A 27,660-nucleotide genomic window follows, 5' to 3' on the forward strand; every position below is an offset into this window, starting at 1 on the left:
GAGTTTCGATATCTCAGCTTTGGAAAGGGCTAGAGCCTCCATTTTTGCACTCAGGTCTAAGTCTCATGGCCCTCTATCAGAATCCAGAGTTTTGGGAAGATTGGAGAAACATAATTTTTCGTCCGAAAAAAAAAAAAAATGTAAGGGGTACCACTGTCGTTTTTTTTTCGGGCCGAATTTTTGAGTTTCGATATCTCAGCTTTGGAAAGGGCTAGAGCCTCCATTTTTGCACTCAGGTCTAAGTCTCATGGCCCTCTATCAGAATCCAGAGTTTCGGGAAGATTGGAGAAACTTAATTTTTCGCCCGAAAAAAAAAACATAAGGGGTACCACTGTCGTTTTTTTTTTCGGGCCGAATTTTTGAGTTTCGATATCTCAGCTTTGGAAAGGGCTAGAGCCTCCATTTTTGCACTCATGTCTAAGTCTCATGGCCCTCTATCAGAATCCAGAGTTTTGGGAAGATTGGAGAAACTTATTTTTCGCCCGGAAAAAAAAAACGTAAGGGGTACCACTGTCGTTTTTTTTTCCGGCCGAATTTTTGAGTTTCGATATCTCAGCTCTGGAAGGGGCTAGAACCTCCATTTTTGCACTCAGGTCTAAGTCTCATGGCCCTCTATCAGAATCCAGAGTTTTGGGAAGATTGGAGAAACTTAATTTTTTGCCCGAAAAAAAAAACGTAAGGGGTACCACTGTCGTTTTTTTTTCGGGACGAATTTTTGAGTTTCGATATCTCAGCTCTGGAAGGGGCTAGAGCCTCCATTTTTGCACTCAGGTCTAAGTCTCATGGCCCTCTATCAGAATCCAGAGTTTCGGGAAGATTGGAGAAACTTAATTTTTCGCCCGAAAAAAAAAAAACGTAAGGGGTACCACTGTCGTTTTTTTTTTATGCAGAATTTTTGAGTTTCGATATCTCAGCTCTGGAAGGGGCTAGAGCCTCCATTTTTGCACTCAGGTCTAAGTCTCATGGCCCTCTATCAGAATCCAGAGTTTTGGGAAGATTGGAGAAACTTAATTTTTCGCCCGAAAAAAAAAACGTAAGGGGTACCACTGTCGTTTTTTTTTCGGGCCGAATTTTTGAGTTTCGATATCTCAGCTTTGGAAAGGGCTAGAGCCTCCATTTTTGCACTTAGGTCTAAGTCTCATGGCCCTCTATCAGAATCCAGAGTTTTGGGAAGATTGGAGAAACTTAATTTTTCGCCCGAAAAAAAAAACGTAAGGGGTACCACTGTCGTTTTTTTTTCGGGCCGAATTTTTGAGTTTCGATATCTCAGCTCTGGAAGGGGCTAGAGCCTCCATTTTTGCACTCAGGTCTAAGTCTCATGGCCCTCTATCAGAATCCAGAGTTTCGGGAAGATTGGAGAAACTTAATTTTTCGCCCGAAAAAAAAAACGTAAGGGGTACCACTGTCGTTTTTTTTTTATGCAGAATTTTTGAGTTTCGATATCTCAGCTCTGGAAGGGGCTAGAGCCTCCATTTTTGCACTCAGGTCTAAGTCTCATGGCCCTCTATCAGAATCCAGAGTTTTGGGAAGATTGGAGAAACTTAATTTTTCGCCCGAAAAAAAAAAAAAAATGTAAGGGGTACCACTGTCGTTTTTTTTTCGGGCCGAATTTTTGAGTTTCGATATCTCAGCTCTGGAAGGGGCTAGAGCCTCCATTTTTGCACTCAGGTCTTAGTCTCATGGCCCTCTATCAGAATCCAGAGTTTTGGGAAGATTGGAGAAACTTAATTTTTCGTCCAAAAAAAAAACGTAAGGGGTACCACTGTCGTTTTTTTTTTCGGGACGAATTTTTGAGTTTCGATATCTCAGCTCTGGAAGGGGCTAGAGCCTCCATTTTTGCACTCATGTCTAAGTCTCATGACCCTCTATCAGAATCCAGAGTTTTGGGAAGATTGGAGAAACTTATTTTTCGCCCGGAAAAAAAAAACGTAAGGGGTACCACTGTCGTTTTTTTTTCCGGCCGAATTTTTGAGTTTCGATATCTGGATTTCGAACTCTGGATTCTGATAGAGGGCCATGAGACTTAGACCTGAGTGCAAAAATGGAGGCTCTAGCCCCTTCCAGAGCTGAGATATCGAAACTCAAAAATTCGGCATAAAAAAAAACGACAGTGGTACCCCTTACGTTTTTTTTTTCGGGCGAAAAATTAAGTTTCTCCAATCTTCCCAAAACTCTGGATTCTGATAGAGGGCCATGAGACTTAGACCTGAGTGCAAAAATGGAGGCTCTAGCCCCTTCCAGAGCTGAGATATCGAAACTCAAAAATTCGGCATAAAAAAAAAACGACAGTGGTACCCCTTACGTTTTTTTTTTCGGGCGAAAAATTAAGTTTCTCCAATCTTCCCAAAACTCTGGATTCTGATAGAGGGCCATGAGACTTAGACCTGAGTGCAAAAATGGAGGCTCTAGCCCCTTCCAGAGCTGAGATATCGAAACTCAAAAATTCGGCCGGAAAAAAAAACGACAGTGGTACCCCTTACGTTTTTTTTTTTCCGGGCGAAAAATAAGTTTCTCCAATCTTCCCAAAACTCTGGATTCTGATAGAGGGCCATGAGACTTAGACATGAGTGCAAAAATGGAGGCTCTAGCCCCTTCCAGAGCTGAGATATCGAAACTCAAAAATTCGTCCCGAAAAAAAAAACGACAGTGGTACCCCTTACGTTTTTTTTTTGGACGAAAAATTAAGTTTCTCCAATCTTCCCAAAACTCTGGATTCTGATAGAGGGCCATGAGACTTAGACCTGAGTGTGCAAAAATGGAGGCTCTAGCCCTTTCCAAAGCTGAGATATCGAAACTCAAAAATTCGGCCCGAAAAAAAAACGACAGTGGTACCCCTTACGTTTTTTTTTTCGGGCGAAAAATTAAGTTTCTCCAATCTTCCCAAAACTCTGGATTCTGATAGAGGGCCATGAGACTTAGACCTGAGTGCAAAAATGGAGGCTCTAGCCCCTTCCAGAGCTGAGGTATCGAAACTCAAAAATTCGGCATAAAAAAAAAACGACAGTGGTACCCCTTACGTTTTTTTTTTCGGGCGAAAAATTAAGTTTCTCCAATCTTCCCAAAACTCTGGATTCTGATAGAGGGCCATGAGACTTAGACCTGAGTGCAAAAATGGAGGCTCTAGCCCCTTCCAGAGCTGAGATATCGAAACTCAAAAATTCGGCCGGAAAAAAAAACGACAGTGGTACCCCTTACGTTTTTTTTTTTACGGGCGAAAAATAAGTTTCTCCAATCTTCCCAAAACTCTGGATTCTGATAGAGGGCCATGAGACTTAGACATGAGTGCAAAAATGGAGGCTCTAGCCCTTTCCAAAGCTGAGATATCGAAACTCAAAAATTCGGCCTGAAAAAAAAACGACAGTGGTACCCCTTACGTTTTTTTTTTCGGGCGAAAAATTAAGTTTCTCCAATCTTCCCGAAACTCTGGATTCTGATAGAGGGCCATGAGACTTAGACCTGAGTGCAAAAATGGAGGCTCTAGCCCCTTCCAGAGCTGAGATATCGAAACTCAAAAATTCGTCCCGAAAAAAAAACGACAGTGGTACCCCTTACGTTTTTTTTTTCGGGCAAAAAATTAAGTTTCTCCAATCTTCCCAAAACTCTGGATTCTGATAGAGGGCCATGAGACTTAGACCTGAGTGCAAAAATGGAGGTTCTAGCCCCTTCCAGAGCTGAGATATCGAAACTCAAAAATTCGGCCGGAAAAAAAAACGACAGTGGTACCCCTTACGTTTTTTTTTTCCGGGCGAAAAATAAGTTTCTCCAATCTTCCCAAAACTCTGGATTCTGATAGAGGGCCATGAGACTTAGACATGAGTGCAAAAATGGAGGCTCTAGCCCTTTCCAAAGCTGAGATATCGAAACTCAAAAATTCGGCCCGAAAAAAAAACGACAGTGGTACCCCTTACGTTTTTTTTTTCGGGCGAAAAATTAAGTTTCTCCAATCTTCCCGAAACTCTGGATTCTGATAGAGGGCCATGAGACTTAGACCTGAGTGCAAAAATGGAGGCTCTAGCCCTTTCCAAAGCTGAGATATCGAAACTCAAAAATTCGGCCCGAAAAAAAAACGACAGTGGTACCCCTTACATTTTTTGTTTTTTTTTTGGACGAAAAATTAAGTTTCTCCAATCTTCCCAAAACTCTGGATTCTGATAGAGGGCCATGAGACTTAGACCTGAGTGCAAAAATGGAGGCTCTAGCCCTTTCCAAAGCTGAGATATCGAAACTCAAAAATTCGGCCCGAAAAAAAAACGACAGTGGTACCCCTTACGTTTTTTTTTTCGGGCGAAAAATTAAGTTTCTCCAATCTTCCCAAAACTCTGGATTCTGATAGAGGGCCATGAGACTTAGACCTGAGTGCAAAAATGGAGGCTCTAGCCCCTTCCAGAGCTGAGGTATCGAAACTCAAAAATTCGGCATAAAAAAAAAACGACAGTGGTACCCCTTACGTTTTTTTTTTCGGGCAAAAAATTAAGTTTCTCCAATCTTCCCAAAACTCTGGATTCTGATAGAGGGCCATGAGACTTAGACCTGAGTGCAAAAATGGAGGCTCTAGCCCCTTCCAGAGCTGAGATATCGAAACTCAAAAATTCGGCCGGAAAAAAAAACGACAGTGGTACCCCTTACGTTTTTTTTTTACGGGCGAAAAATAAGTTTCTCCAATCTTCCCAAAACTCTGGATTCTGATAGAGGGCCATGAGACTTAGACATGAGTGCAAAAATGGAGGCTCTAGCCCTTTCCAAAGCTGAGATATCGAAACTCAAAAATTCGGCCTGAAAAAAAAACGACAGTGGTACCCCTTACGTTTTTTTTTTCGGGCGAAAAATTAAGTTTCTCCAATCTTCCCGAAACTCTGGATTCTGATAGAGGGCCATGAGACTTAGACCTGAGTGCAAAAATGGAGGCTCTAGCCCCTTCCAGAGCTGAGATATCGAAACTCAAAAATTCGTCCCGAAAAAAAAACGACAGTGGTACCCCTTACGTTTTTTTTTTCGGGCAAAAAATTAAGTTTCTCCAATCTTCCCAAAACTCTGGATTCTGATAGAGGGCCATGAGACTTAGACCTGAGTGCAAAAATGGAGGTTCTAGCCCCTTCCAGAGCTGAGATATCGAAACTCAAAAATTCGGCCGGAAAAAAAAACGACAGTGGTACCCCTTACGTTTTTTTTTTCCGGGCGAAAAATAAGTTTCTCCAATCTTCCCAAAACTCTGGATTCTGATAGAGGGCCATGAGACTTAGACATGAGTGCAAAAATGGAGGCTCTAGCCCTTTCCAAAGCTGAGATATCGAAACTCAAAAATTCGGCCCGAAAAAAAAACGACAGTGGTACCCCTTACGTTTTTTTTTTCGGGCGAAAAATTAAGTTTCTCCAATCTTCCCGAAACTCTGGATTCTGATAGAGGGCCATGAGACTTAGACCTGAGTGCAAAAATGGAGGCTCTAGCCCTTTCCAAAGCTGAGATATCGAAACTCAAAAATTCGGCCCGAAAAAAAAACGACAGTGGTACCCCTTACATTTTTTTTTTTTTTTCGGACGAAAAATTAAGTTTCTCCAATCTTCCCAAAACTCTGGATTCTGATAGAGGGCCATGAGACTTAGTCATGAGTGCAAAAATGGAGGCTCTAGCCCTTTCCAAAGCTGAGATATCGAAACTCAAAAATTCGGCCTGAAAAAAAAACGACAGTGGTACCCCTTACGTTTTTTTTTTCGGGCGAAAAATTAAGTTTCTCCAATCTTCCCAAAACTCTGGATTCTGATAGAGGGCCATGAGACTTAGACCTGAGTGCAAAAATGGAGGTTCTAGCCCCTTCCAGAGCTGAGATATCGAAACTCAAAAATTCGGCCGGAAAAAAAAACGACAGTGGTACCCCTTACGTTTTTTTTTTCCGGGCGAAAAATAAGTTTCTCCAATCTTCCCAAAACTCTGGATTCTGATAGAGGGCCATGAGACTTAGACATGAGTGCAAAAATGGAGGCTCTAGCCCTTTCCAAAGCTGAGATATCGAAACTCAAAAATTCGGCCCGAAAAAAAAAACGACAGTGGTACCCCTTATGTTTTTTTTTTCGGGCGAAAAATTAGGTTTCTCCAATCTTCCCGAAACTCTGGATTCTGATAGAGGGCCATGAGACTTAGACCTGAGTGCAAAAATGGAGGCTCTAGCCCTTTCCAAAGCTGAGATATCGAAACTCAAAAATTCGGCCCGAAAAAAAAACGACAGTGGTACCCCTTACATTTTTTTTTTTTTTCGGGCGAAAAATTAAGTTTCTCCAATCTTCCCAAAACTCTGGATTCTGATAGAGGGCCATGAGACTTAGACCTGAGTGCAAAAATGGAGGCTCTAGCCCTTTCCAAAGCTGAGATATCGAAACTCAAAAATTCGGCCCGAAAAAAAAACGACAGTGGTACCCCTTACGTTTTTTTTTTCGGGCGAAAAATTAAGTTTCTCCAATCTTCCCAAAACTCTGGATTCTGATAGAGGGCCATGAGACTAAGACCTGAGTGCAAAAACGGAGAATCTAGCCCCTTCCAGAGCTGAGATATCGAAACTCAAAAATTCGGCCCGAAAAAAAAACGACAGTGGTACCCCTTACATTTTTTTTTTTTTTCGGGCGAAAAATTAAGTTTCTCCAATCTTCCCAAAACTCTGGATTCTGATAGAGGGCCATGAGACTTAGACCTGAGTGCAAAAATTGAGGCTCTAGCCCTTTCCAAAGCTGAGATATCGAAACTCAAAAATTCGGCCCGAAAAAAAAACGACAGTGGTACCCCTTACGTTTTTTTTTTCGGGCGAAAAATTAAGTTTCTCCAATCTTCCCAAAACTCTGGATTCTGATAGAGGGCCATGAGACTTAGACCTGAGTGCAAAAATGGAGGCTCTAGCCCCTTCCAGAGCTGAGGTATCGAAACTCAAAAATTCGGCATAAAAAAAAAACGACAGTGGTACCCCTTACGTTTTTTTTTTCGGGCGAAAAATTAAGTTTCTCCAATCTTCCCAAAACTCTGGATTCTGATAGAGGGCCATGAGACTTAGACCTGAGTGCAAAAATGGAGGCTCTAGCCCCTTCCAGAGCTGAGATATCGAAACTCAAAAATTCGTCCCGAAAAAAAAAACGACAGTGGTACCCCTTACGTTTTTTTTTTCGGGCAAAAAATTAAGTTTCTCCAATCTTCCCAAAACTCTGGATTCTGATAGAGGGCCATGAGACTTAGACCTGAGTGCAAAAATGGAGGTTCTAGCCCCTTCCAGAGCTGAGATATCGAAACTCAAAAATTCGGCCGGAAAAAAAAACGACAGTGGTACCCCTTACGTTTTTTTTTTCCGGGAGAAAAATAAGTTTCTCCAATCTTCCCAAAACTCTGGATTCTGATAGAGGGCCATGAGACTTAGACATGAGTGCAAAAATGGAGGCTCTAGCCCTTTCCAAAGCTGAGATATCGAAACTCAAAAATTCGGCCCGAAAAAAAAAACGACAGTGGTACCCCTTATGTTTTTTTTTTCGGGCGAAAAATTAAGTTTCTCCAATCTTCCCGAAACTCTGGATTCTGATAGAGGGCCATGAGACTTAGACCTGAGTGCAAAATGGAGGCTCTAGCCCTTTCCAAAGCTGAGATATCGAAACTCAAAAATTCGGCCCGAAAAAAAAACGACAGTGGTACCCCTTACGTTTTTTTTTTCGGGCGAAAAATTAAGTTTCTCCAATCTTCCCAAAACTCTGGATTCTGATAGAGGGCCATGAGACTTAGACCTGAGTGCAAAAATGGAGGCTCTAGCCCCTTCCAGAGCTGAGGTATCGAAACTCAAAAATTCGGCATAAAAAAAAAACGACAGTGGTACCCCTTACGTTTTTTTTTTCGGGCGAAAAATTAAGTTTCTCCAATCTTCCCAAAACTCTGGATTCTGATAGAGGGCCATGAGACTTAGACCTGAGTGCAAAAATGGAGGTTCTAGCCCCTTCCAGAGCTGAGATATCGAAACTCAAAAATTCGGCCGGAAAAAAAAACGACAGTGGTACCCCTTACGTTTTTTTTTTCCGGGCGAAAAATAAGTTTCTCCAATCTTCCCAAAACTCTGGATTCTGATAGAGGGCCATGAGACTTAGACATGAGTGCAAAAATGGAGGCTCTAGCCCTTTCCAAAGCTGAGATATCGAAACTCAAAAATTCGGCCCGAAAAAAAAACGACAGTGGTACCCCTTATGTTTTTTTTTTCGGGCGAAAAATTAAGTTTCTCCAATCTTCCCGAAACTCTGGATTCTGATAGAGGGCCATGAGACTTAGACCTGAGTGCAAAAATGGAGGCTCTAGCCCTTTCCAAAGCTGAGATATCGAAACTCAAAAATTCGGCCCGAAAAAAAAACGACAGTGGTACCCCTTACATTTTTTTTTTTTTCGGGCGAAAAATTAAGTTTCTCCAATCTTCCCAAAACTCTGGATTCTGATAGAGGGCCATGAGACTTAGACCTGAGTGCAAAAATGGAGGCTCTAGCCCTTTCCAAAGCTGAGATATCGAAACTCAAAAATTCGGCCCGAAAAAAAAACGACAGTGGTACCCCTTACGTTTTTTTTTTCGGGCGAAAAATTAAGTTTCTCCAATCTTCCCAAAACTCTGGATTCTGATAGAGGCCCATGAGACTTAGACCTGAGTGCAAAAATGGAGGCTCTAGCCCCTTCCAGAGCTGAGATATCGAAACTCAAAAATTCTGCATAAAAAAAAAACGACAGTGGTACCCCTTACGTTTTTTTTTTTCGGGCGAAAAATTACGTTTCTCCAATCTTCCCAAAACTCTGGATTCTGATAGAGGGCCATGAGACTTAGACCTGAGTGCAAAAATGGAGGCTCTAGCCCCTTCCAGAGCTGAGATATCGAAACTCAAAAATTCGGCCGGAAAAAAAAACGACAGTGGTACCCCTTACGTTTTTTTTTTCCGGGCGAAAAATAAGTTTCTCCAATCTTCCCAAAACTCTGGATTCTGATAGAGGGCCATGAGACTTAGACATGAGTGCAAAAATGGAGGCTCTAGCCCTTTCCAAAGCTGAGATATCGAAACTCAAAAATTCGGCCTTTTTCGGGCGAAAAATTAAGTTTCTCCAATCTTCCCGAAACTCTGGATTCTGATAGAGGGCCATGAGACTTAGACCTGAGTGCAAAAATGGAGGCTCTAGCCCCTTCCAGAGCTGAGATATCGAAACTCAAAAATTCGTCCCGAAAAAAAAACGACAGTGGTACCCCTTACGTTTTTTTTTTCGGGCAAAAAATTAAGTTTCTCCAATCTTCCCAAAACTCTGGATTCTGATAGAGGGCCATGAGACTTAGACCTGAGTGCAAAAATGGAGGTTCTAGCCCCTTCCAGAGCTGAGATATCGAAACTCAAAAATTCGGCCGGAAAAAAAAACGACAGTGGTACCCCTTACGTTTTTTTTTTCCGGGCGAAAAATAAGTTTCTCCAATCTTCCCAAAACTCTGGATTCTGATAGAGGGCCATGAGACTTAGACATGAGTGCAAAAATGGAGGCTCTAGCCCTTTCCAAAGCTGAGATATCGAAACTCAAAAATTCGGCCCGAAAAAAAAACGACAGTGGTACCCCTTATGTTTTTTTTTTCGGGCGAAAAATTAAGTTTCTCCAATCTTCCCGAAACTCTGGATTCTGATAGAGGGACATGAGACTTAGACCTGAGTGCAAAAATGGAGGCTCTAGCCCTTTCCAAAGCTGAGATATCGAAACTCAAAAATTCGGCCCGAAAAAAAAACGACAGTGGTACCCCTTACATTTTTTTTTTTTTCGGACGAAAAATTAAGTTTCTCCAATCTTCCCAAAACTCTGGATTCTGATAGAGGGCCATGAGACTTAGACCTGAGTGCAAAAATGGAGGCTCTAGCCCTTTCCAAAGCTGAGATATCGAAACTCAAAAATTCGGCCCGAAAAAAAAACGACAGTGGTACCCCTTACGTTTTTTTTTTCGAGCGAAAAATTAAGTTTCTCCAATCTTCCCAAAACTCTGGATTCTGATAGAGGGCCATGAGACTTAGACCTGAGTGCAAAAATGGAGGCTCTAGCCCCTTCCAGAGCTGAGATATCGAAACTCAAAAATTCGGCATAAAAAAAAACGACAGTGGTACCCCTTACGTTTTTTTTTTTCGGGCGAAAAATTAAGTTTCTCCAATCTTCCCAAAACTCTGGATTCTGATAGAGGGCCATGAGACTTAGACCTGATTGCAAAAATGGAGGCTCTAGCCCCTTCCAGAGCTGAGATATCGAAACTCAAAAATTCGGCCGGAAAAAAAAACGACAGTGGTACCCCTTACGTTTTTTTTTTTCCGGGCGAAAAATAAGTTTCTCCAATCTTCCCAAAACTCTGGATTCTGATAGAGGGCCATGAGACTTAGACCTGAGTGCAAAAATGGAGGCTCTAGCCCCTTCCAGAGCTGAGATATCGAAACTCAAAAATTCGTCCCGAAAAAAAAACGACAGTGGTACCCCTTACGTTTTTTTTTTCGGGCGAAAAATTAAGTTTCTCCAATCTTCCCAAAACTCTGGATTCTGATAGAGGGCCATGAGACTTAGACCTGAGTGCAAAAATGGAGGTTCTAGCCCCTTCCAGAGCTGAGATATCGAAACTCAAAAATTCGGCCGGGAAAAAAAACGACAGTGGTACCCCTTACGTTTTTTTTTTCCGGGCGAAAAATAAGTTTCTCCAATCTTCCCAAAACTCTGGATTCTGATAGAGGGCCATGAGACTTAGACATGAGTGCAAAAATGGAGGCTCTAGCCCTTTCCAAAGCTGAGATATCGAAACTCAAAAATTCGGCCCGAAAAAAAAACGACAGTGGTACCCCTTATGTTTTTTTTTTCGGGCGAAAAATTAAGTTTCTCCAATCTTCCCGAAACTCTGGATTCTGATAGAGGGCCATGAGACTTAGACCTGAGTGCAAAAATTGAGGCTCTAGCCCTTTCCAAAGCTGAGATATCGAAACTCAAAAATTCGGCCCGAAAAAAAAACGACAGTGGTACCCCTTACGTTTTTTTTTTCGGGCGAAAAATTAAGTTTCTCCAATCTTCCCAAAACTCTGGATTCTGATAGAGGGCCATGAGACTTAGACCTGAGTGCAAAAATGGAGGCTCTAGCCCCTTCCAGAGCTGAGATATCGAAACTAAAAAATTCGGCATAAAAAAAAACGACAGTGGTACCCCTTACGTTTTTTTTTTTGGACGAAAAATTAAGTTTCTCCAATCTTCCCGAAACTCTGGATTCTGATAGAGGGCCATGAGACTTAGACCTGAGTGCAAAAATGGAGGCTCTAGCCCCTTCCAGAGCTGAGATATCGAAACTCAAAAATTCGTCCCGAAAAAAAAACGACAGTGGTACCCCTTACGTTTTTTTTTTTCGGGCGAAAAATTAAGTTTCTCCAATCTTCCCAAAACTCTGGATTCTGATAGAGGGCCATGAGACTTAGACCTGAGTGCAAAAATGGAGGCTCTAGCCCTTTCCAAAGCTGAGATATCGAAACTCAAAAATTCGGCATAAAAAAAAACGACAGTGGTACCCCTTACGTTTTTTTTTCGGGCGAAAAATTAAGTTTCTCCAATCTTCCCGAAACTCTGGATTCTGATAGAGGGCCATGAGACTTAGACCTGAGTGCAAAAATGGAGGCTCTAGCCCCTTCCAGAGCTGAGATATCGAAACTCAAAAATTCGTCCCGAAAAAAAAACGACAGTGGTACCCCTTACGTTTTTTTTTTGGACGAAAAATTAAGTTTCTCCAATCTTCCCGAAACTCTGGATTCTGATAGAGGGCCATGAGACTTAGACCTGAGTGCAAAAATGGAGGCTCTAGCCCCTTCCAGAGCTGAGATATCGAAACTCAAAAATTCGTCCCGAAAAAAAAACGACAGTGGTACCCCTTACGTTTTTTTTTTTCGGGCGAAAAATTAAGTTTCTCCAATCTTCCCAAAACTCTGGATTCTGATAGAGGGCCATGAGACTTAGACCTGAGTGCAAAAATGGAGGCTCTAGCCCCTTCCAGAGCTGAGATATCGAAACTCAAAAATTCGGCCGGAAAAAAAAACGACAGTGGTACCCCTTACGTTTTTTTTTTCCGGGCGAAAAATAAGTTTCTCCAATCTTCCCAAAACTCTGGATTCTGATAGAGGGCCATGAGACTTAGACATGAGTGCAAAATGGAGGCTCTAGCCCTTTCCAAAGCTGAGATATCGAAACTCAAAAATTCGTCCCGAAAAAAAAACGACAGTGGTACCCCTTACGTTTTTTTTTTCGGGCGAAAAATTAAGTTTATCCAATCTTCCCGAAACTCTGGATTCTGATAGAGGGCCATGAGACTTAGACCTGAGTGCAAAAATGGAGGCTCTAGCCCCTTCCAGAGCTGAGATATCGAAACTCAAAAATTCAGCCCGAAAAAAAAACGACAGTGGTACCCCTTACATTTTTTTTTTGTTTTCGGGCGAAAAATTAAGTTTCTCCAATCTTCCCAAAACTCTGGATTCTGATAGAGGGCCATGAGACTTAGACCTGAGTGCAAAAATGGAGGCTCTAGCCCCTTCCAGAGCTGAGATATCGAAACTCAAAAATTCGGCATAAAAAAAAAAACGACAGTGGTACCCCTTACGTTTTTTTTTTCGGGCGAAAAATTAAGTTTCTCCAATCTTCCCAAAACTCTGGATTCTGATAGAGGGCCATGAGACTTAGACCTGAGTGCAAAAATGGAGGCTCTAGCCCCTTCCAGAGCTGAGATATCGAAACTCAAAAATTCGGCCGGAAAAAAAAACGACAGTGGTACCCCTTACGTTTTTTTTTTTCCGGGCGAAAAATAAGTTTCTCCAATCTTCCCAAAACTCTGGATTCTGATAGAGGGCCATGAGACTTAGACATGAGTGCAAAAATGGAGGCTCTAGCCCTTTCCAAAGCTGAGATATCGAAACTCAAAAATTCGGCCCGAAAAAAAAACGACAGCTGTACCCCTTACGTTTTTTTTTTTCGGGCGAAAAATTAGGTTTCTCCAATCTTCCCGAAACTCTGGATTCTGATAGAGGGCCATGAGACTTAGACCTGAGTGCAAAAATGGAGGCTCTAGCCCCTTCCAGAGCTGAGATATCGAAACTCAAAAATTCGTCCCGAAAAAAAAACGACAGTGGTACCCCTTACGTTTTTTTTTTTGGGCGAAAAATTAAGTTTCTCCAATCTTCCCGAAACTCTGGATTCTGATAGAGGGCCATGAGACTTAGACCTGAGTGCAAAAATGGAGGCTCTAGCCCCTTCCAGAGCTGAGATATCGAAACTCAAAAATTCGTCCCGAAAAAAAAAACGACAGTGGTACCCCCAACGTTTTTTTTTTTCGGGCGAAAAATTAAGTTTCTCCAATCTTCCCAAAACTCTGGATTCTGATAGAGGGCCATGAGACTTAGACCTGAGTGCAAAAATGGAGGCTCTAGCCCTTTCCAAAGCTGAGATATCGAAACTCAAAAATTCGGCCCGAAAAAAAAACGACAGTGGTACCCCTTACGTTTTTTTTTTCGGGCGAAAAATTAAGTTTCTCCAATCTTCCCAAAACTCTGGATTCTGATAGAGGGCCATGAGACTAAGACCTGAGTGCAAAAACGGAGAATCTAGCCCCTTCCAGAGCTGAGATATCGAAACTCAAAAATTCGGCCCGAAAAAAAAACGACAGTGGTACCCCTTACGTTTTTTTTTTCGGGCGAAAAATTAAGTTTCTCCAATCTTCCCAAAACTCTGGATTCTGATAGAGGGCCATGAGACTTAGACCTGAGTGCAAAAATGGAGGCTCTAGCCCCTTCCAGAGCTGAGATATCGAAACTCAAAAATTCGGCATAAAAAAAAAACGACAGTGGTACCCCTTACGTTTTTTTTTTTTCGGGCGAAAAACAAGTTTCTCCAATCTACCCAAAACTCTGGATTCTGATAGAGGGCCATGAGACTTAGACCTGAGTGCAAAAATGGAAGCTCTAGCCCTTTCCAAAGCTGAGATATCGAAACTCAAAAATTCGGCCCGAAAAAAAAAACGACAGTGGTACCCCTTACTTTTTTTTTTTCGGGCGAAAAATAAGTTTCTCCAATCTTCCCGAAACTCTGGATTCTGATAGAGGGCCATGAGACTTAGACCTGAGTGCAAAAATGGAGGCTCTAGCCCCTTCCAGAGCTGAGATATCGAAACTCAAAAATTCGTCCCGAAAAAAAAACGACAGTGGTACCCCTTACGTTTTTTTTTTCGGGCGAAAAATTAAGTTTCTCCAATCTTCCCAAAACTCTGGATTCTGATAGAGGGCCATGAGATTTAGACCTGAGTGTAAAAATGGAGGCTCTAGCCCTTTCCAAAGCTGAGATATCGAAACTCAAAAATTCGGCCTAAAAAAAAAAACGACAGTGGTACCCCTTACGTTTTTTTTTTCGGGCGAAAAATTAAGTTTCTCCAATCTTCCCAAAACTCTGGATTCTGATAGAGGGCCATGAGACTTAGACCTGAGTGCAAAAATGGAGGCTCTAGCCCTTTCCAAAGCTGAGATATCGAAACTCAAAAATTCGGCCCGAAAAAAAAAACGACAGTGGTACCCCTTATGTTTTTTTTTTTTGGGCGAAAAATTAAGTTTCTCCAATCTTCCCAAACTCTGGATTCTGATAGAGGGCCACGAGACTTAGACCTGAGTGTAAAAATGGAGGCTCTAGCCCTTTCCAAAGCTGAGATATCGAAACTCAAAAATTCGGCCCGAAAAAAAAAACGACTGTGGTACCCCTTACGTTTTTTTTTTTTCGGGCGAAAAATTAAGTTTCTCCAATCTTCCCAAAACTCTGGATTCTGATAGAGGGCCATGAGACTTAAACCTGAGTGCAAATATCTCAGCTCTGGAAGGGTCTAGAGACTCCATTTTTGGACACAGGTCTAAGTCTCATGGCCCTCTATCAGAATCCAGAGTTTCAAAAAGATCAGAGAAACTGATTTTTTTGCAGCGAAAAAATCGTCAGGGGTACAGGGGGGGTCGAAATTTTGAGTTTCTCTGATCTTCATGAAACTCTGGATTCTGATAGAGGGACATGAGACTTAGACCTGAGTGCAAAAATGGAGGTTCTTGGCCCTGCCAGAGCTGAGATATTGAGATCCCACGTAGCATTTATGCCATTATAAATATCTCAATATCAGTAAAAAAAAAAAAGAGTAATAATGTTTTTTATAGTCATGGAAACCATTACAGAAATTCTATTGGCTTTAATGGTTTTCATGGGAATTATAGTGGTGTCTGTGGGTCTCCGCTGTAGTGGTTTAAATGGTAAAAGCAAATGGTTCCTATTGGTATTTTAATCAAAACCATTAGAATTTATGTGATGGTTTCCAACTTTTTTGAAGCTGATCTGATCTTCTGTCCTTGTCTAAAGAAATAATTACACACACACACATCATGCTTAATGTTTTATTGTCAAAGTGAACACATGAAATTCATCAGTATCTGTAAAATTAATCTACATAAATGAGTTTCACAGTAAGCCTACTAACACTGTTTCAGCCTTGATCGCTTCGGTAAACTGGTCATAAACAGGGCGTTAACGTACACGCCTACTTGCATTTTATGGTTGTCAGCTTTGTTGCATTACATTTACTTCACCAGGAGATGGTGCTGTAATTTCTATCTGAATGAAGCTTCGAGTAATGAACCATTTTCGACACAATTGTATCAGAAAGCAATAATGCTTCGAAACACTTCACTATCACTATCCCTGAGTCCGTAGCACCAAGCGCCATCCCATAATTCCACCGTCCACGAACACACTATTTGTCCAATAACCCACTATTTTTGAAAAGTACTAAACCTAGCCTTCATGCAATAAGCTGCAAATGGACAGAATCCTGCCTGCAATCTATTGAATGAGGATTTGGGTAGTGTGTTTTTTGGACATTTTAATTAAAGTTGCTGTCGTGATAAAAATTATTTTACTGCACTGAGAGAGGCCGTGGCACCAAGCGCCGTCATAAAAATAGTAGGTTCGCGGACGGTGGAATTTTTGGACGGCGCTTGGTGCCACGGCCTCTCTTAGTGCAGTAAAATAATTTTTATCACGACAGCAACTTTAATTAAAATGTTCAAAAAACACACTACCCAAATCCCCATTCAATAGATTGCAATAGAGCCTCCATTTTTTGCACTCAGGTGTAAGTCTCATGGCCCCTTTATCAGAATCCAGAGTTTTGAGAAGATTGGAGAAACTTAATTTCTCACCTCGAAAAAAAAAAAACGACAGGGGTACCACTTTCGTTTTTTTTTCAGGAGGAAAGTTTTAGTTTCTCTGATTCTTGAAAAGCTGGATTCTGATGGAGGGTCATGAGTCTTAGACCTGAGTGCAAAAATGGAATCTCTAGCCCCTTCCAGAGCTGAGATTTTGAGATCCCACGTAGCATTTATGCCATTATAAAAATAGTGGGTTTGTGGACGGTTGAATTAACATTAAAATGTCCAAAAAATAGACTACCCAAATCCCCATTCAATAGATTGCATTCAACTGATGTCCATTGGAATGGCCAAAAAACAAAAACAATGAAAGCAATTATATATATATATATGTATATATATATACACACATTTCATTTGTTTTCATTTATGAAAGCCTCATGAGCTGGGAAAATGTACTTTTATATTTTTCAGAAACTTGAAACATAATTCAGGTCTGAGGGGGTTAAAAACATCATAGTTTTTATTCAAATACAGCATTCATTTGAAACGGAAATCTTTTGTAACAATGTTAAAAGTCTTTCACGTTTGATCCCTTCTAAATGCATTCTTTGATTAATAATAAGTATTAATTTCTTATAAAAACATTTGACGGTAGGCCTAGTGAAGCTGTCAGTTGTGCAAAAATATATATTTTACAAAACTTTTTTTTACTTTTAATTGGGTCTGTATCATCTGTATACATCAAATAGATCTGCCTTTACTGGAAAACAACCGTGCGCCATTTGGCTTCGAAGTTCGAACATTAACAGTAAAAGAAAGGCTTTGAAGTTCGAACAACAATTTACCTCCAGTGATAAACGCATGTCGTAGTTTGGACACGCCTAAGGAAGTAAAGTCTCCTCCTCAAGCTCAGGAAAGCGCCTCTTTTACCTCCAGGAATCGTTTAAGGTAATTTACTTATGACTAAAGAGTATTTTCAAACATAAATATTTATATGCAAGAAATACACGAAACTATCGCTATTCCAAAGCTATGGCTTACCCTTCTATCATAACTCATGCGTTGTTGAAGTTGTAAGTGGTTTCGCTTGCGAGCTCGAGCCCGAGAAATCCATTTTCTATCCCTTTGTTTGCTTTAAAAACGCGTTTGGAGTCGTTTTCTCCTAAATGCTTCTGTTGTATTGTCTGACTGAAGATTCAAGTTTTGCTTGGTCTTTGCGTAACGTTATATATTTAACATACAGCTCCTGTGGTTTGTACGTGTAACCAACCTATGATAAGGTTACCTTATCATCCAGATGTTGTTGTTGTCTGAAGTAGGCTAAGTTAACTTACCTCTTTTATTTTTATGCAATGCTCAAGAATATCTCATTTATCTGAGATATCGTTTTTTATTATTTCAGACTCTCTGGTGATAAAATAAACTTACTTGTGTTACATTTCTCAGTCAAGTAAGTTAGGCCTAACGTTAAATACCTAACTTACATACTTCATCATTATGAGTAATCTAAGTTCTCTATTAATTAAAATAACAATAATTAAATTAAAGAAAAAAAGAATATATATTAACCATAACATGTTGTTGCAGATATGTCGACATTAAGTGGAAAATCTGATAAGGAGATCAGTCAGCTGTTGGATGAATATGGCATTAAACATGGGCCCGTAGTAGGTATGTGATGTTTTTAATATGCTACGATAATAAGATCAGGGATGTTAAATTGAAAAGATAAAAGTTAGTTCGTTTTTTTTAATTTTTTTTTTTTATAAAACAGTTGTGATGTGATTTGGTGTTGGTTTTGTTTTGCAGAATCCACACGGAAACTCTATGAAAAGAAATTGAAAGAGGCTATGGCCAAAAACACTAAGCCTTCCTTGTCTGACAAGACATACTACAGAGAAGAGCGTAAGACACACGCTTTGATATCAACCATGTATTACGTTATATAATCACACTTGTAAAAATTGCTTCTGTTTTCATAGAGGATGAAGTGGAATATCTTACCTTTCATCAGCCCGTAAGTAAAAACAACTGAATTTGAAGGGTCATGCATCTATGACAGGTAGACAATTAATCAGACATTCTTCAAATTTTGCAGCCTCCGTTGACAAGATACGATGGATTTGGTGATGTGTAAGTATCTTTTTTTTAATATATATATTATTGAATATGTTCAGCAGTAATAACTTAATTATAATGTCTAATTTCTGTAAAATTGTCGTGCTAAGATTTCAGATATTAACCCTTTTTCATGCGCACAGTAATTGTATAAATGTGATCTCTCCCCAGCACAAGAAGGTCAAAAGTCCCAGATGCAGATTTTACTCGCGAGTGAGTGAAATTCATTTATTTCTTTTGGTCTCAACTGAAGTTTAAAAGTGGTCACAACCTCCTAAATGATAACTGGATATGTGCTGTCTCTCCTCAGCATAAGGAGGTCAAAGTTTACTGATTATAGAGATGATGATGATGATGATGTAGGGCAAACCAATGAGTGAGTTTTTGTTTTAATAATTTTGTTTCAGAATTTTTTATTAATTTTTGTCTTCTTTTAAAATATGCTTGACTTTAATGTTCTACTGAAATGTTAATATTCCTGTAACCGCACTGAAAAATAAATTAAGTGTGCTTTCTGTCTTTTTTGAAGGCCTGTTATCAGCTCAACTCGAACAACCTATCAGAGTTCTTCTCGCCCAGGCCCATCAGTCTCCAAATCCGTGCAACATGGTGCCAGTCTACAGACCAGCAAACCTGGAGGTGTGCCAGTGTGGCTGCGTGTCTTGATGTTTCTTATCATTGCTGTGTTTCTATATTATGTGTACACGTGTATGGAGCCTGCAGAAGAGACTCCCTTTAAAACCATTAAGTAGAGGAGCAGTGAGTTGTTTTAAATATGTTCATCAGCCCCAACTAATTCGATTTAGTAGAACAAACAAAAATATAGCTTGTAATATATTCTGTAAGAATACAGATTTTGAGAGGTTTAATACCAGGTACTGTTCAACCATGAACTTATGGATAATGTGTAGTTTTATTCAAATAATTGCTGTGCGTTTTTATAAACAAACAATAACAGATGTGGAAGTCTGACCAAATCAAGAAAATTCTGAATTTTTATGATAATTGTGCCATTTAAGTGTCTTTAAAGCTTGTTTTCTTATACATTGAATGTAAAATCCTTATGCCGTGGCAATATATTTAGGGCTTTCTCTAAAGCACTTATTGGTATGAAGTTTCTATTCGCTGTTTTTTATGAATTCTGGGGTGCTGAATTTAAAGCTTAGTACATTAAAGCAATATACTACTCAAGGTTAGGCTATTTTGTGAATAATAGTTTCAGCTAAAGGTTACACAAAGTCCTTTCAGGCAAGTCATGCCACTCGCCGCCATCTTGGCAACGCCTCTGGGCAACTATTTCGGACTTAACAAGACCAGGCTTCTATCTAAATGAATGGGCAGAGAGTCAGAACTGCACTTTCACTGGTCACGAGACATAAAAACTGCATGTGTAGAAACAGCAGTAAAATATAATAAAAATCGCTGAAAAAGTTTGACTTTGCACTAAAATAAGGTTTAAAACGCCGTTTTCCCACAGGTTATACTTTTACTGAGCATGCACAAGGGTTCGCTCGCTCTCTGTTGCGCACACGCTGCACAATTTGAAATGCGCGCTCTTGCTCGCTCTAGATTCCGGGAGATTTGAACTAATTTGCGGGCATCAGGAGACACCTAGAACTTCTGGGAGACTTGGGATGTCTGATATTTACACAACGCACACTGCATATCTAATCTGCCGCCTTTTCAAACAGTTACGTATTTAAATGTTTCCCGGCTTAACCGTTAAACGCAGACGATTGGCTGTCCAGCGGGAGGGGCGGGGCATTAGCATACAACCGCCATCTTTGGTGTTACGGGTTTTCCCTATACATTTGTATTAAGGATTGAGGAAGCGGCATGTCTCTATATAAATAGTGTCTGGGTTACACAACCGCTTCAGTCAAGACTATATTCACAATATAGTAAAGCCTTGAATGCCTGTTACTATTGTTATAATTGTTCATGTACTATTGTTATAATTGACCTTGACATGTTAACACTACCAGTATGTTTATGCTTTGGTTTTGAATGTTATGTAATGTGCCCCAAAATTATTTGGACAATTTAAGCCACACATACAGTACAGTATTAACAGATGAGCCAAAACATTATGACCATCTGCAACCAAGGTATTACCAGCAGATCCTTCAAGTTCAGTAACTTGCGAGGTGGAGCTGTCGTAGATCGAACTGGTTGGTCCAGCACTGGTTAGTCTTAGGTAGTTGGCGCGTGTCAAATTTACATACATGGCTGTCCACGTGATGCATTAGAAAATGTGATTATTTGGACCAATAAAGCTTTCACGGTTTGTCCCTCCTTGCTTCTCGGTACTGCTGATCAGGAGCAACCCACAAATGACCTACCGTTTCTGTGGCCTATCTGGTCAGAACAACTTGGCCCTTGTCAATGTCTCATGTCTTTAATGTTTTTTCACTAATCATCTAATTTTCTTAGAACTTAGAACAGCTTTTCAGGATATTATCTAAATGTTTTGCTTCACCTGTATCTGGTCACAATGTTTTGGCACATCATTGAATGCATGAATTGACATTGGATAAATGGCATTAGATAATCCATGCATGGAAAGTAATTGCACATACATAAAGTAGTTAATCATTCAAAACTATTCACTTTATTTTTGTAAAATGTTTGCTTGAAAAGCTTGTGCTGTCTTAAAAAAATACCACTTGGTTTGAAATTTGACCTAATTGTGTTATTTGTACTGGGGTTTTTTTCCTGCACACATCACCTTGATTAAATCCTTTGTGGAAAAAAAAGTTGTTTTGTTTCAATGAGGTTTTCTGCATTACTGTTTAAAAATGAATACTCACAGAGGGACTTAAAGGAGTAGTTCACTTTTAAAAAAACTTTTGCTGATAATTTACTCACCCCCATGTCATCCAAGATGTCCATGTCATTCTTTCTTCAGTCGAAAAGAAATTAAGGTTTTTGATAAAAACATTCCAGGATTTTTCTTCATATAATGCACTTTAAAGTTTACTGGTAACCAAACGGTTTACGGTAGTCCATTTGAGCTTATAAAACTTTAACTTTTTTTTTTTTAAATGAGCGATCGTCTCACTTTATAAGACCCTTATTCATCATCTAGAATCGTTTAAAGCCCTTTGAACAGTTTGCACTGAAACTGTCTTTTGGACCTTGAACCATTTGGTTCCCATTGAAGTCCATTACATGGAGAAAAATCCTGGAACGTTTTCATCAAAAACCTTAATTTCTTTTCGACTGAAGAAAGAAAGACATGGACATCTTGGATGACATGGGGGTGAGTAAATTATCAGCAAAAGTTTATTTTTTAAAAGTGAACTACTCCTTTAAGCAAATACACATAAATATTACATTGTTAACTGCTCTGCTTTTTATTTCTTGACTGCTGTCAAAGTTAATATAGTCACATATTAGAAAATGTAGTTTGTTACAAAACATCAGATTACATATGCATTGTTAAATGAAGGTATCTAGATAAAAAAAAAAAAAAAACATGTAGAAATAAGATCAGGCTAGATTTTGATTAGTGAATGGAGGCAACTTACAGGTTATCCTGAGTTTTAAAGGTTGTGTAAATATAATTACATGTAAGAAATCCTTGTGTATTATCTGGAGGGAGTGCAGTATCAGATGCTGTTTCTAAAACACAAAGACGAGATGTAAAGTCAGTACATTACAGTGTGAAAGTATTACAATTACAATTTGAATCAATTTTCCTGCAGACTGTCAGGCTGCATTTTTTGCTAACCGGTTCTAAAAGTCTGAAATATTTTTTTTACTCCACTCACCTTCCAGACTCAAATCCAAATGCTGTGATGAAGAAGTTGGTAAGGACAGTGAAGAAGACAAAAATAGTTGCTGCATCATTCATTGTGTTCAGCCTTGGCTGTTTCTTAACATCATTCAGGTCATACTTCACTGAGGGAAACAAGAGAAAACACATCAGTGTTGTGTCAGTGAGAGGAGATCAGAATGCTTTCAAACAGACACAAGTGTAAACTAGGAGGCCAACAATGATCTGCAGTGAGATGGACATTGAGATCAGAGCAATAAGAGGAATGTAGAAGCGGTGCTGAGGTCCTGAATGCAGACCTCTCTTCAGCTGAGAGGAGTTCGCCATCACAAGAGCCACATCCAACATGCTCTGCGCTGCACTCTTCTTAGTAGCGTAATGATTCATGTTGAAGAGACTGCCGTTCCCTGCGGCATGATCCTGACAGGGAGTGGACATTATATTAGAACATTCAGCAACTCAAGAACACGAAACTAGTCAGTAGAATAAAAGTAGCTTATGAGTGTAAGTTACAGCACAACTGTGCTGGAAAAAAAAACAAAAACTAAACTTTCAGACACTGAAAGCTTAAGCAAATAAGAAACCTCACACAGCACTGCTTGCTCACAGAATTAAAGGACCTTTTCCAACAGAAGTCTGACCATCACTTAGGTGCCATTGGGATGTTGTCTTGCGGATTAAACCTTAACAAGTATGCTTGCATGTAACAAAACCCATATGTCTATTGAATAAATAACCTAATTTAAAAAGTATATTAATGGCACTATAGAGCTGCTAGGTGTTCTCTGCACTGTAAAATGCTTCTATACAGATCAGGAAGCACTGTTACTCACCACTCCTTGTTGATTCTCCATTAGCTTTGGGTTTGTTTAGCAGCAGAGATGTTAAAAACAAGCAGTCAAGATGCTCACAAACTAAACATCAGCTCAAGCTGAGAAGTGTTTTGCCCTACAATTCCAGGGTCTCTCCAAAACATTTGCTTTTAAAGACTCAGAGAAAGACCCTCTCACCAATATGTGAACAGACAACGACTTTGAAACTGATTACTTCTTCAGTTTACACATTTAAATTTAAAATATCTGTGAATAAAAAAAAAAAACACCATGTGATTTTGTAATGTTAACCTTTATTTAAAAAAACATGTCATGACATTGCAGATCAAAGATTAAAAAAAAAATGAAGATACATTTGTGTTTCATACTGCATCTGCATTATTTGGGAGTTAACTAAAACACTTTAGGGTTTTATAAAGAGAGGATTGTTTCTTATAGCTATTTGGAGAATATTATTAGATAACAATTTCATCATTATCTGGATGACTATTAATGTCTTTGAGTATAATATTATCAGTATAATATAAATCTGTACAACAGTGCATGGCATAGTGGTTGTAAAACACAAAGTGCTAAGGGCACAGTCCTGGTCGTGCAAATAAGTGGACCAGTTTTTGGCCCTTCTTACCACTTGAATCTTCAATTCAAGGAACAGGCTATAGATTTCCGTTTAGACGGTGAGAGTGTCTTTCAGGTTATGATTGGTGAAGGGAAAGAAAAGCCATATATCTGTTCTTCAGCTCCTCCAACTGTTTAGCTAAAAAAAAAAAAAAATCATATTTTTTCCATCTTATTCTTATTTTCTGTTTGTGTAGTTTACCCAAATCAAAGACACCCAAGAAAATACTCACGCAGAGTGTGCTTTTCTCCTTTAGACCAGTACCGCCTGTCTGTCTGTAGTTGTTGCACTGTTTGTGTAAGAGACGACGAGGTTTCAGACAGCTGCTTAAGAGCCTCCAGCTCCTGCAGAGTAATCAAAGAATATGCAAAGTATTTACATATGAAAAGTATACATCTGCGAAGTCACAAAGGGGACATGTTTAAAAAAAGAAATCAGTTCTTTGATTCTGATCGGTCACACTCGCAAAACATTTTTGTATTGTCGCAAAGTACTATGTTTCCTTGAGAAACTTTGAATTTGCTTTCAAAAAACAAAACAAAACAAAAAACGTCTGTTGCATTTGCATTCTCTCACAAAACTATTGTGTTCCCCCAACAATCTTTGCGTTCATTCACAAAAGCAATGAAATCAAGTTTTTCCATTTACCATACATTATTTCCATCACAAAAGTTTTCATTAATTCAATGAGCTCATTGTTTCTGCCTTAAATTATTACATTGCTTAAATTTGTATATGTACATTTCTGAAATACATAACTTAGACAGTTACCTCTGATAACAGATTAATTCGTTACATTTTTCGTTACATTTATATAGCGCTTTTCTGGACACTCAAAGCGCTTCACATAGAAGGGGGGATCTCCTCAACTCTAAATTATAATGTGGACTGTAAAGATGCTTTGAAACAATGAGTATTGTGAAAAGCACTATACAAATAAATGTGAATTGAATTGAATTTCTATCTAAATCTATCAGATGACAATTTCATCTTTACTTGGATGAATATTAATGTCTTCACATTAGTTCAACAACAGCAATTTATTACCAGTATAATATAAAAGATGTTCAATGCTTTACCTTATTACAGGTGTGCAGAAGCTGATGTACAGATTGAAACACACTATTGCGGGAACTGAGGGCTGGAGGGGTTCTCTGGCAGTACCCTTTAAAGTCAGTGTTGTAGATGTGTCCGAAGGCCATCATAAGCTGAGACATGTCTGAGATGGCTACTTTCAGCACAGAGGGGGACAGAACCGCTGCAGGACCCGGCGAATCTGAATGCAGGAACTCACACTGAGGAACAGAAAGGATCGCACTATTACACAAAGCAGACTCATGATATCAGATGTGAAAAGCGGGACATGATGGTCTCACCTCTTTGTGGAGCTCCTCTAATGTGCTCTGTGTAGACTGCAGCAGTGCTTTGGCCTCTGACAGGCTTTCTTCTCCATGACTTCCAAGTCGGGAATGTTGATCACTCCTTCAAAAGAAGAAAATAACAAACGTGTTAATGACAACAGTCTTGATAAAAAGAAAAAAAAAGAAAATTCCACATAGCCACATAACAATCACACAGACCGGTTAATGAAATCACCGGATTTACTGTGGTTCCCGTTCATTTTGTTTTGAGCCGACTGCGTGCGTATCAGATGTTCACGGATGTGTGCGGGCCACGGGTTGCAGGTTGGGTTCATGAGCATATCCAGGTCAGATAAGTGATCCGGAAACATCAGCTCCCCAAGAAGATCATCGTTCTTCGCACCGTCATCTCCAGAGCTTGACTTCTGTCTATGTCGATTAAAACAAACCACAAGCAGGTCAAAGAAATAAGACCACATATTATTATAGGGCCTAAGGAGGGTGTGACTCAATGTTGATGTTAAATCAACAATACAAAACACAGCAAAAGTCAGATACCTTGAATGTATGGAGGAGTCTGCTTGAATGACCATCAGAAGCTGCTCTAGAAACACCAGCTGCCGTAATGGGGGTGCAAGACCCTGAAAATATAACAAACGAGGACAGATTTGTTAATTCTGCTTCAGTTTATACATTTAACATGAGTAGATAAGAATAGCTGTAGCATTATCAGTTAAACAGTCGAATTAGCCTACTTTATTAACTTAAGTATCAATCCATCGCAAGCATTTTTGCTGGACAAATCAAATGTTCTCTATGAAACAGCTTGAGTAAATCAATATATTTTTGGACAAAAAATAGTGTCACTTCAAGTTTTCAGCATTGTAGCTTAACAGGTGCAATTATCAAGGGAAATGGGAAAAGGGCACAGGGCACATTTTCAAAAACATTTCACTGTAATCTCTATTCTGCTCCTTATGTAAAAGGTACTGGACAGTATAAAGACCAAAATCGTATAACTCCATACCTTGATTAAATCCTGGTCATTAGTTTTACACAACATCATTTCATTACCAAACCGTGTGAGTTCTGTGTGAGAGAGAAAGCACAACAATAACAAAACAATGAGCACAAGAAAATAAAACGATAAGAAACCAAGCATTTGTTGGACTTACCTTGAATTAAAACCTCATTCTGAGATGCTTTAATTGTGGAAAACCTCTCTCTTAGGGATGGGCAAATGCTTTGTAATAAAATAAACAAACACAGCATGACATTTTAGTATATACACATTTATAACAAACAAATTTGGCATCATTCATCATTCAATCATCATGTTTAATAGTAAATCAGGCATCAGACCTGGTACAGATCCACTTGAGTATATCAGTCCTGTGTAATGAAGGAGAGCAGAGGAGCTCCTGCATGCTGTCTGCCTCCCTCAGGTAAAGCCCATCCACTAGAGGACAGCCTAGACTCTGAACACAACATTCACATGCAGTTTAAACATAGTGGCCTGGTTTCACAGATAGGAGTTAGATTAAGCCAGGATTGGACCTTCCTTCAATTAGGACATTCAAGCCTATAAAACAATGACACTGACATATTGTCTGAATATCAGTGCAAGTTGAATTCAGTTAACAGCTTAAACATGCATTTAAGTCTAAGACTAGGCTTAAGCCTGGTATGTGAAACCAGGGGCTAATCTTATCTAATGCATCACAGATAGTCTAAATACAAATAATTAAACAGAAGTTTCACAATAATAGTATTATGTATTCAGTTTTGTATTATTGTATTGTTACATTCAGACTTGAGGTTTTCAAATAGGGGGCAGCAAAGGGAGTTCTAGGGGGCCATGGAAAAAGTAAAAAAAAAAAAAAAAAGATTCAAATGAGTAAAAATTAGATTAAATAATTAAATGAGTAAATCCATTTTAGAATGGGGGTTTCTCACGAGGGTGTTCATATTTTGGAGATTGGCCTGCAATAATCCACAGAAGAAATCATCTTTATACAGCACAGAGTCAGAAATTCTGACTAACGTTAACGTTAAACCAGCAATTATATTTACTACATTATCTCAATTACACGGGTGAATCTGTTATCTACTAAATTGGGGACAGCAAACATGATCTGAAATATCTGTTATGACAAATTTGATTTACGAAATTTAAGATTATTAGCTACAAAAGTAGCTTTGACGTCACGTAACGTTGAGTTAGCTAACTAGACACACTAAACAATACTACTCAAAACAGCCAGTTTTAACTTCGTGAAACATCCGAACATTATTAAATGTCTCCTTACACCGTGTGGTGCGTCTATGAAGATGTGGAAACTACCTGAAGGGTGTTGTAAACTCGCAGAGACAGCAGCTGCTCTTTTGAATCGCCCGCCATGTTGTTATTCCTGCAGTGAGAGTGAGTCTGTTCCATAGACAGTAAAGGCACTGGCTGGTTACTTCCGGTTTCTGGACTGGCTGCAGTAACAGGTCTCTGTCCATGCGGTGGCGCTCGCGGTTGAGTGCAGATGAGTGGGAGTCTATGGGGTTTCACCCGCAGAAATCCACTTTTCTCAGGATGTAATTTTTTGTCAAGTAATTTGAAAGTTGCATTCAAAAGGGAGGGCTAAGATAATACACTCAGCAGAAAATTGCAATTTTAAGTTTACTTATCTTTTCTAAAAATCCGTTCAAATATGTGATGACGTCACACAATAGCAGAATGCTAGCGTGTTCCGGGCAACAACGGCCAAA

The 27,660-nt window shown here is 39.5% G+C and overlaps 3 protein-coding genes across 6 annotated transcripts; 1 reads left to right on the top strand and 2 right to left on the bottom strand.

The window, feature by feature from the left end:
- Positions 1-16,993: 16,993 nt before the first annotated feature.
- emd (emerin) lies at positions 16,994-20,942 on the top strand. Of its 4 annotated transcripts, none has more exons than XM_039652865.2 (8): positions 16,994-17,142; positions 17,782-17,865; positions 18,004-18,099; positions 18,177-18,211; positions 18,293-18,327; positions 18,484-18,525; positions 18,623-18,688; positions 18,842-20,942. In XM_039652865.2, exons 2-8 carry the CDS (start codon positions 17,784-17,786, stop codon positions 19,062-19,064), a joined length of 579 nt encoding a protein of 192 aa, XP_039508799.2. In that variant the 5' UTR covers positions 16,994-17,142; positions 17,782-17,783; the 3' UTR covers positions 19,065-20,942. The 4 variants fall into 4 exon arrangements, with proteins under 4 accessions (XP_039508799.2, XP_088980428.1, XP_088980427.1 ...); XM_089124301.1 differs by having other exon boundaries at positions 17,126-17,264; XM_089124300.1 differs by lacking the exon at positions 16,994-17,142 and adding an exon at positions 17,591-17,644.
- Positions 20,943-21,657: 715 nt separating this feature from the next.
- Positions 21,658-23,102, bottom strand: LOC120463078 (ninjurin-1). The gene is made up of 3 exons (XM_089124303.1): positions 22,288-23,102; positions 22,086-22,215; positions 21,658-21,936 (listed from the first exon to the last, which is right to left on the bottom strand). The coding sequence occupies exons 1-3, from the start codon at positions 22,526-22,528 to the stop codon at positions 21,924-21,926; spliced, it is 384 nt and encodes a 127-aa protein (XP_088980429.1). The 5' UTR covers positions 22,529-23,102; the 3' UTR covers positions 21,658-21,923.
- Positions 23,103-23,196: 94 nt separating this feature from the next.
- Positions 23,197-27,366, bottom strand: haus7 (HAUS augmin-like complex, subunit 7). Its single transcript, XM_039651416.2, has 10 exons — positions 27,248-27,366; positions 26,266-26,381; positions 26,079-26,146; positions 25,931-25,992; positions 25,462-25,544; positions 25,123-25,332; positions 24,919-25,024; positions 24,622-24,837; positions 23,775-23,886; positions 23,197-23,680 (listed from the first exon to the last, which is right to left on the bottom strand). Exons 1-10 carry the CDS (start codon positions 27,338-27,340, stop codon positions 23,619-23,621), a joined length of 1,128 nt encoding a protein of 375 aa, XP_039507350.2. The 5' UTR covers positions 27,341-27,366; the 3' UTR covers positions 23,197-23,618.
- Between the last annotated feature and the right edge of the window lie 294 nt (positions 27,367-27,660).

The sequence above is a fragment of the Pimephales promelas genome, chromosome 20 (assembly GCF_988280905.1).
Source record: "Pimephales promelas chromosome 20, fPimPro1.hap1.1, whole genome shotgun sequence".
In the NCBI taxonomy this organism is placed as follows: domain Eukaryota; kingdom Metazoa; phylum Chordata; class Actinopteri; order Cypriniformes; family Leuciscidae; genus Pimephales; species Pimephales promelas.

What these genes read in the sequence shown, in the direction of transcription:
- emd (XM_039652865.2), top strand. Translation starts at nt 17,784, where the DNA reads ATGTCGACATTAAGTGGAAAATCTGATAAGGAGATCAGTCAGCTGTTG. An exon ending in GACATACTACAGAGAAGAGC is followed by an intron (nt 18,100 to 18,176) that starts GTAAGACACACG and finishes CTGTTTTCATAG; the next exon opens with AGGATGAAGTGGAATATCTT. An exon ending in GATGTAGGGCAAACCAATGA is followed by an intron (nt 18,689 to 18,841) that starts GTGAGTTTTTGT and finishes TCTTTTTTGAAG; the next exon opens with GCCTGTTATCAGCTCAACTC.
- LOC120463078 (XM_089124303.1), bottom strand. Translation starts at nt 22,528, where the DNA reads ATGTCCACTCCCTGTCAGGATCATGCCGCAGGGAACGGCAGTCTCTTC. An exon ending in TGGCCTCCTAGTTTACACTT is followed by an intron (nt 22,216 to 22,287) that starts GTGTCTGTTTGA and finishes TGTTTCCCTCAG; the next exon opens with TGAAGTATGACCTGAATGAT.
- haus7 (XM_039651416.2), bottom strand. Translation starts at nt 27,340, where the DNA reads ATGGAACAGACTCACTCTCACTGCAGGAATAACAACATGGCGGGCGAT. An exon ending in CTCAAGTGGATCTGTACCAG is followed by an intron (nt 26,147 to 26,265) that starts GTCTGATGCCTG and finishes TTTATTACAAAG; the next exon opens with CATTTGCCCATCCCTAAGAG. An exon ending in AGGAGAAAAGCACACTCTGC is followed by an intron (nt 23,681 to 23,774) that starts GTGAGTATTTTC and finishes TTTTTTTTTTAG; the next exon opens with CTAAACAGTTGGAGGAGCTG.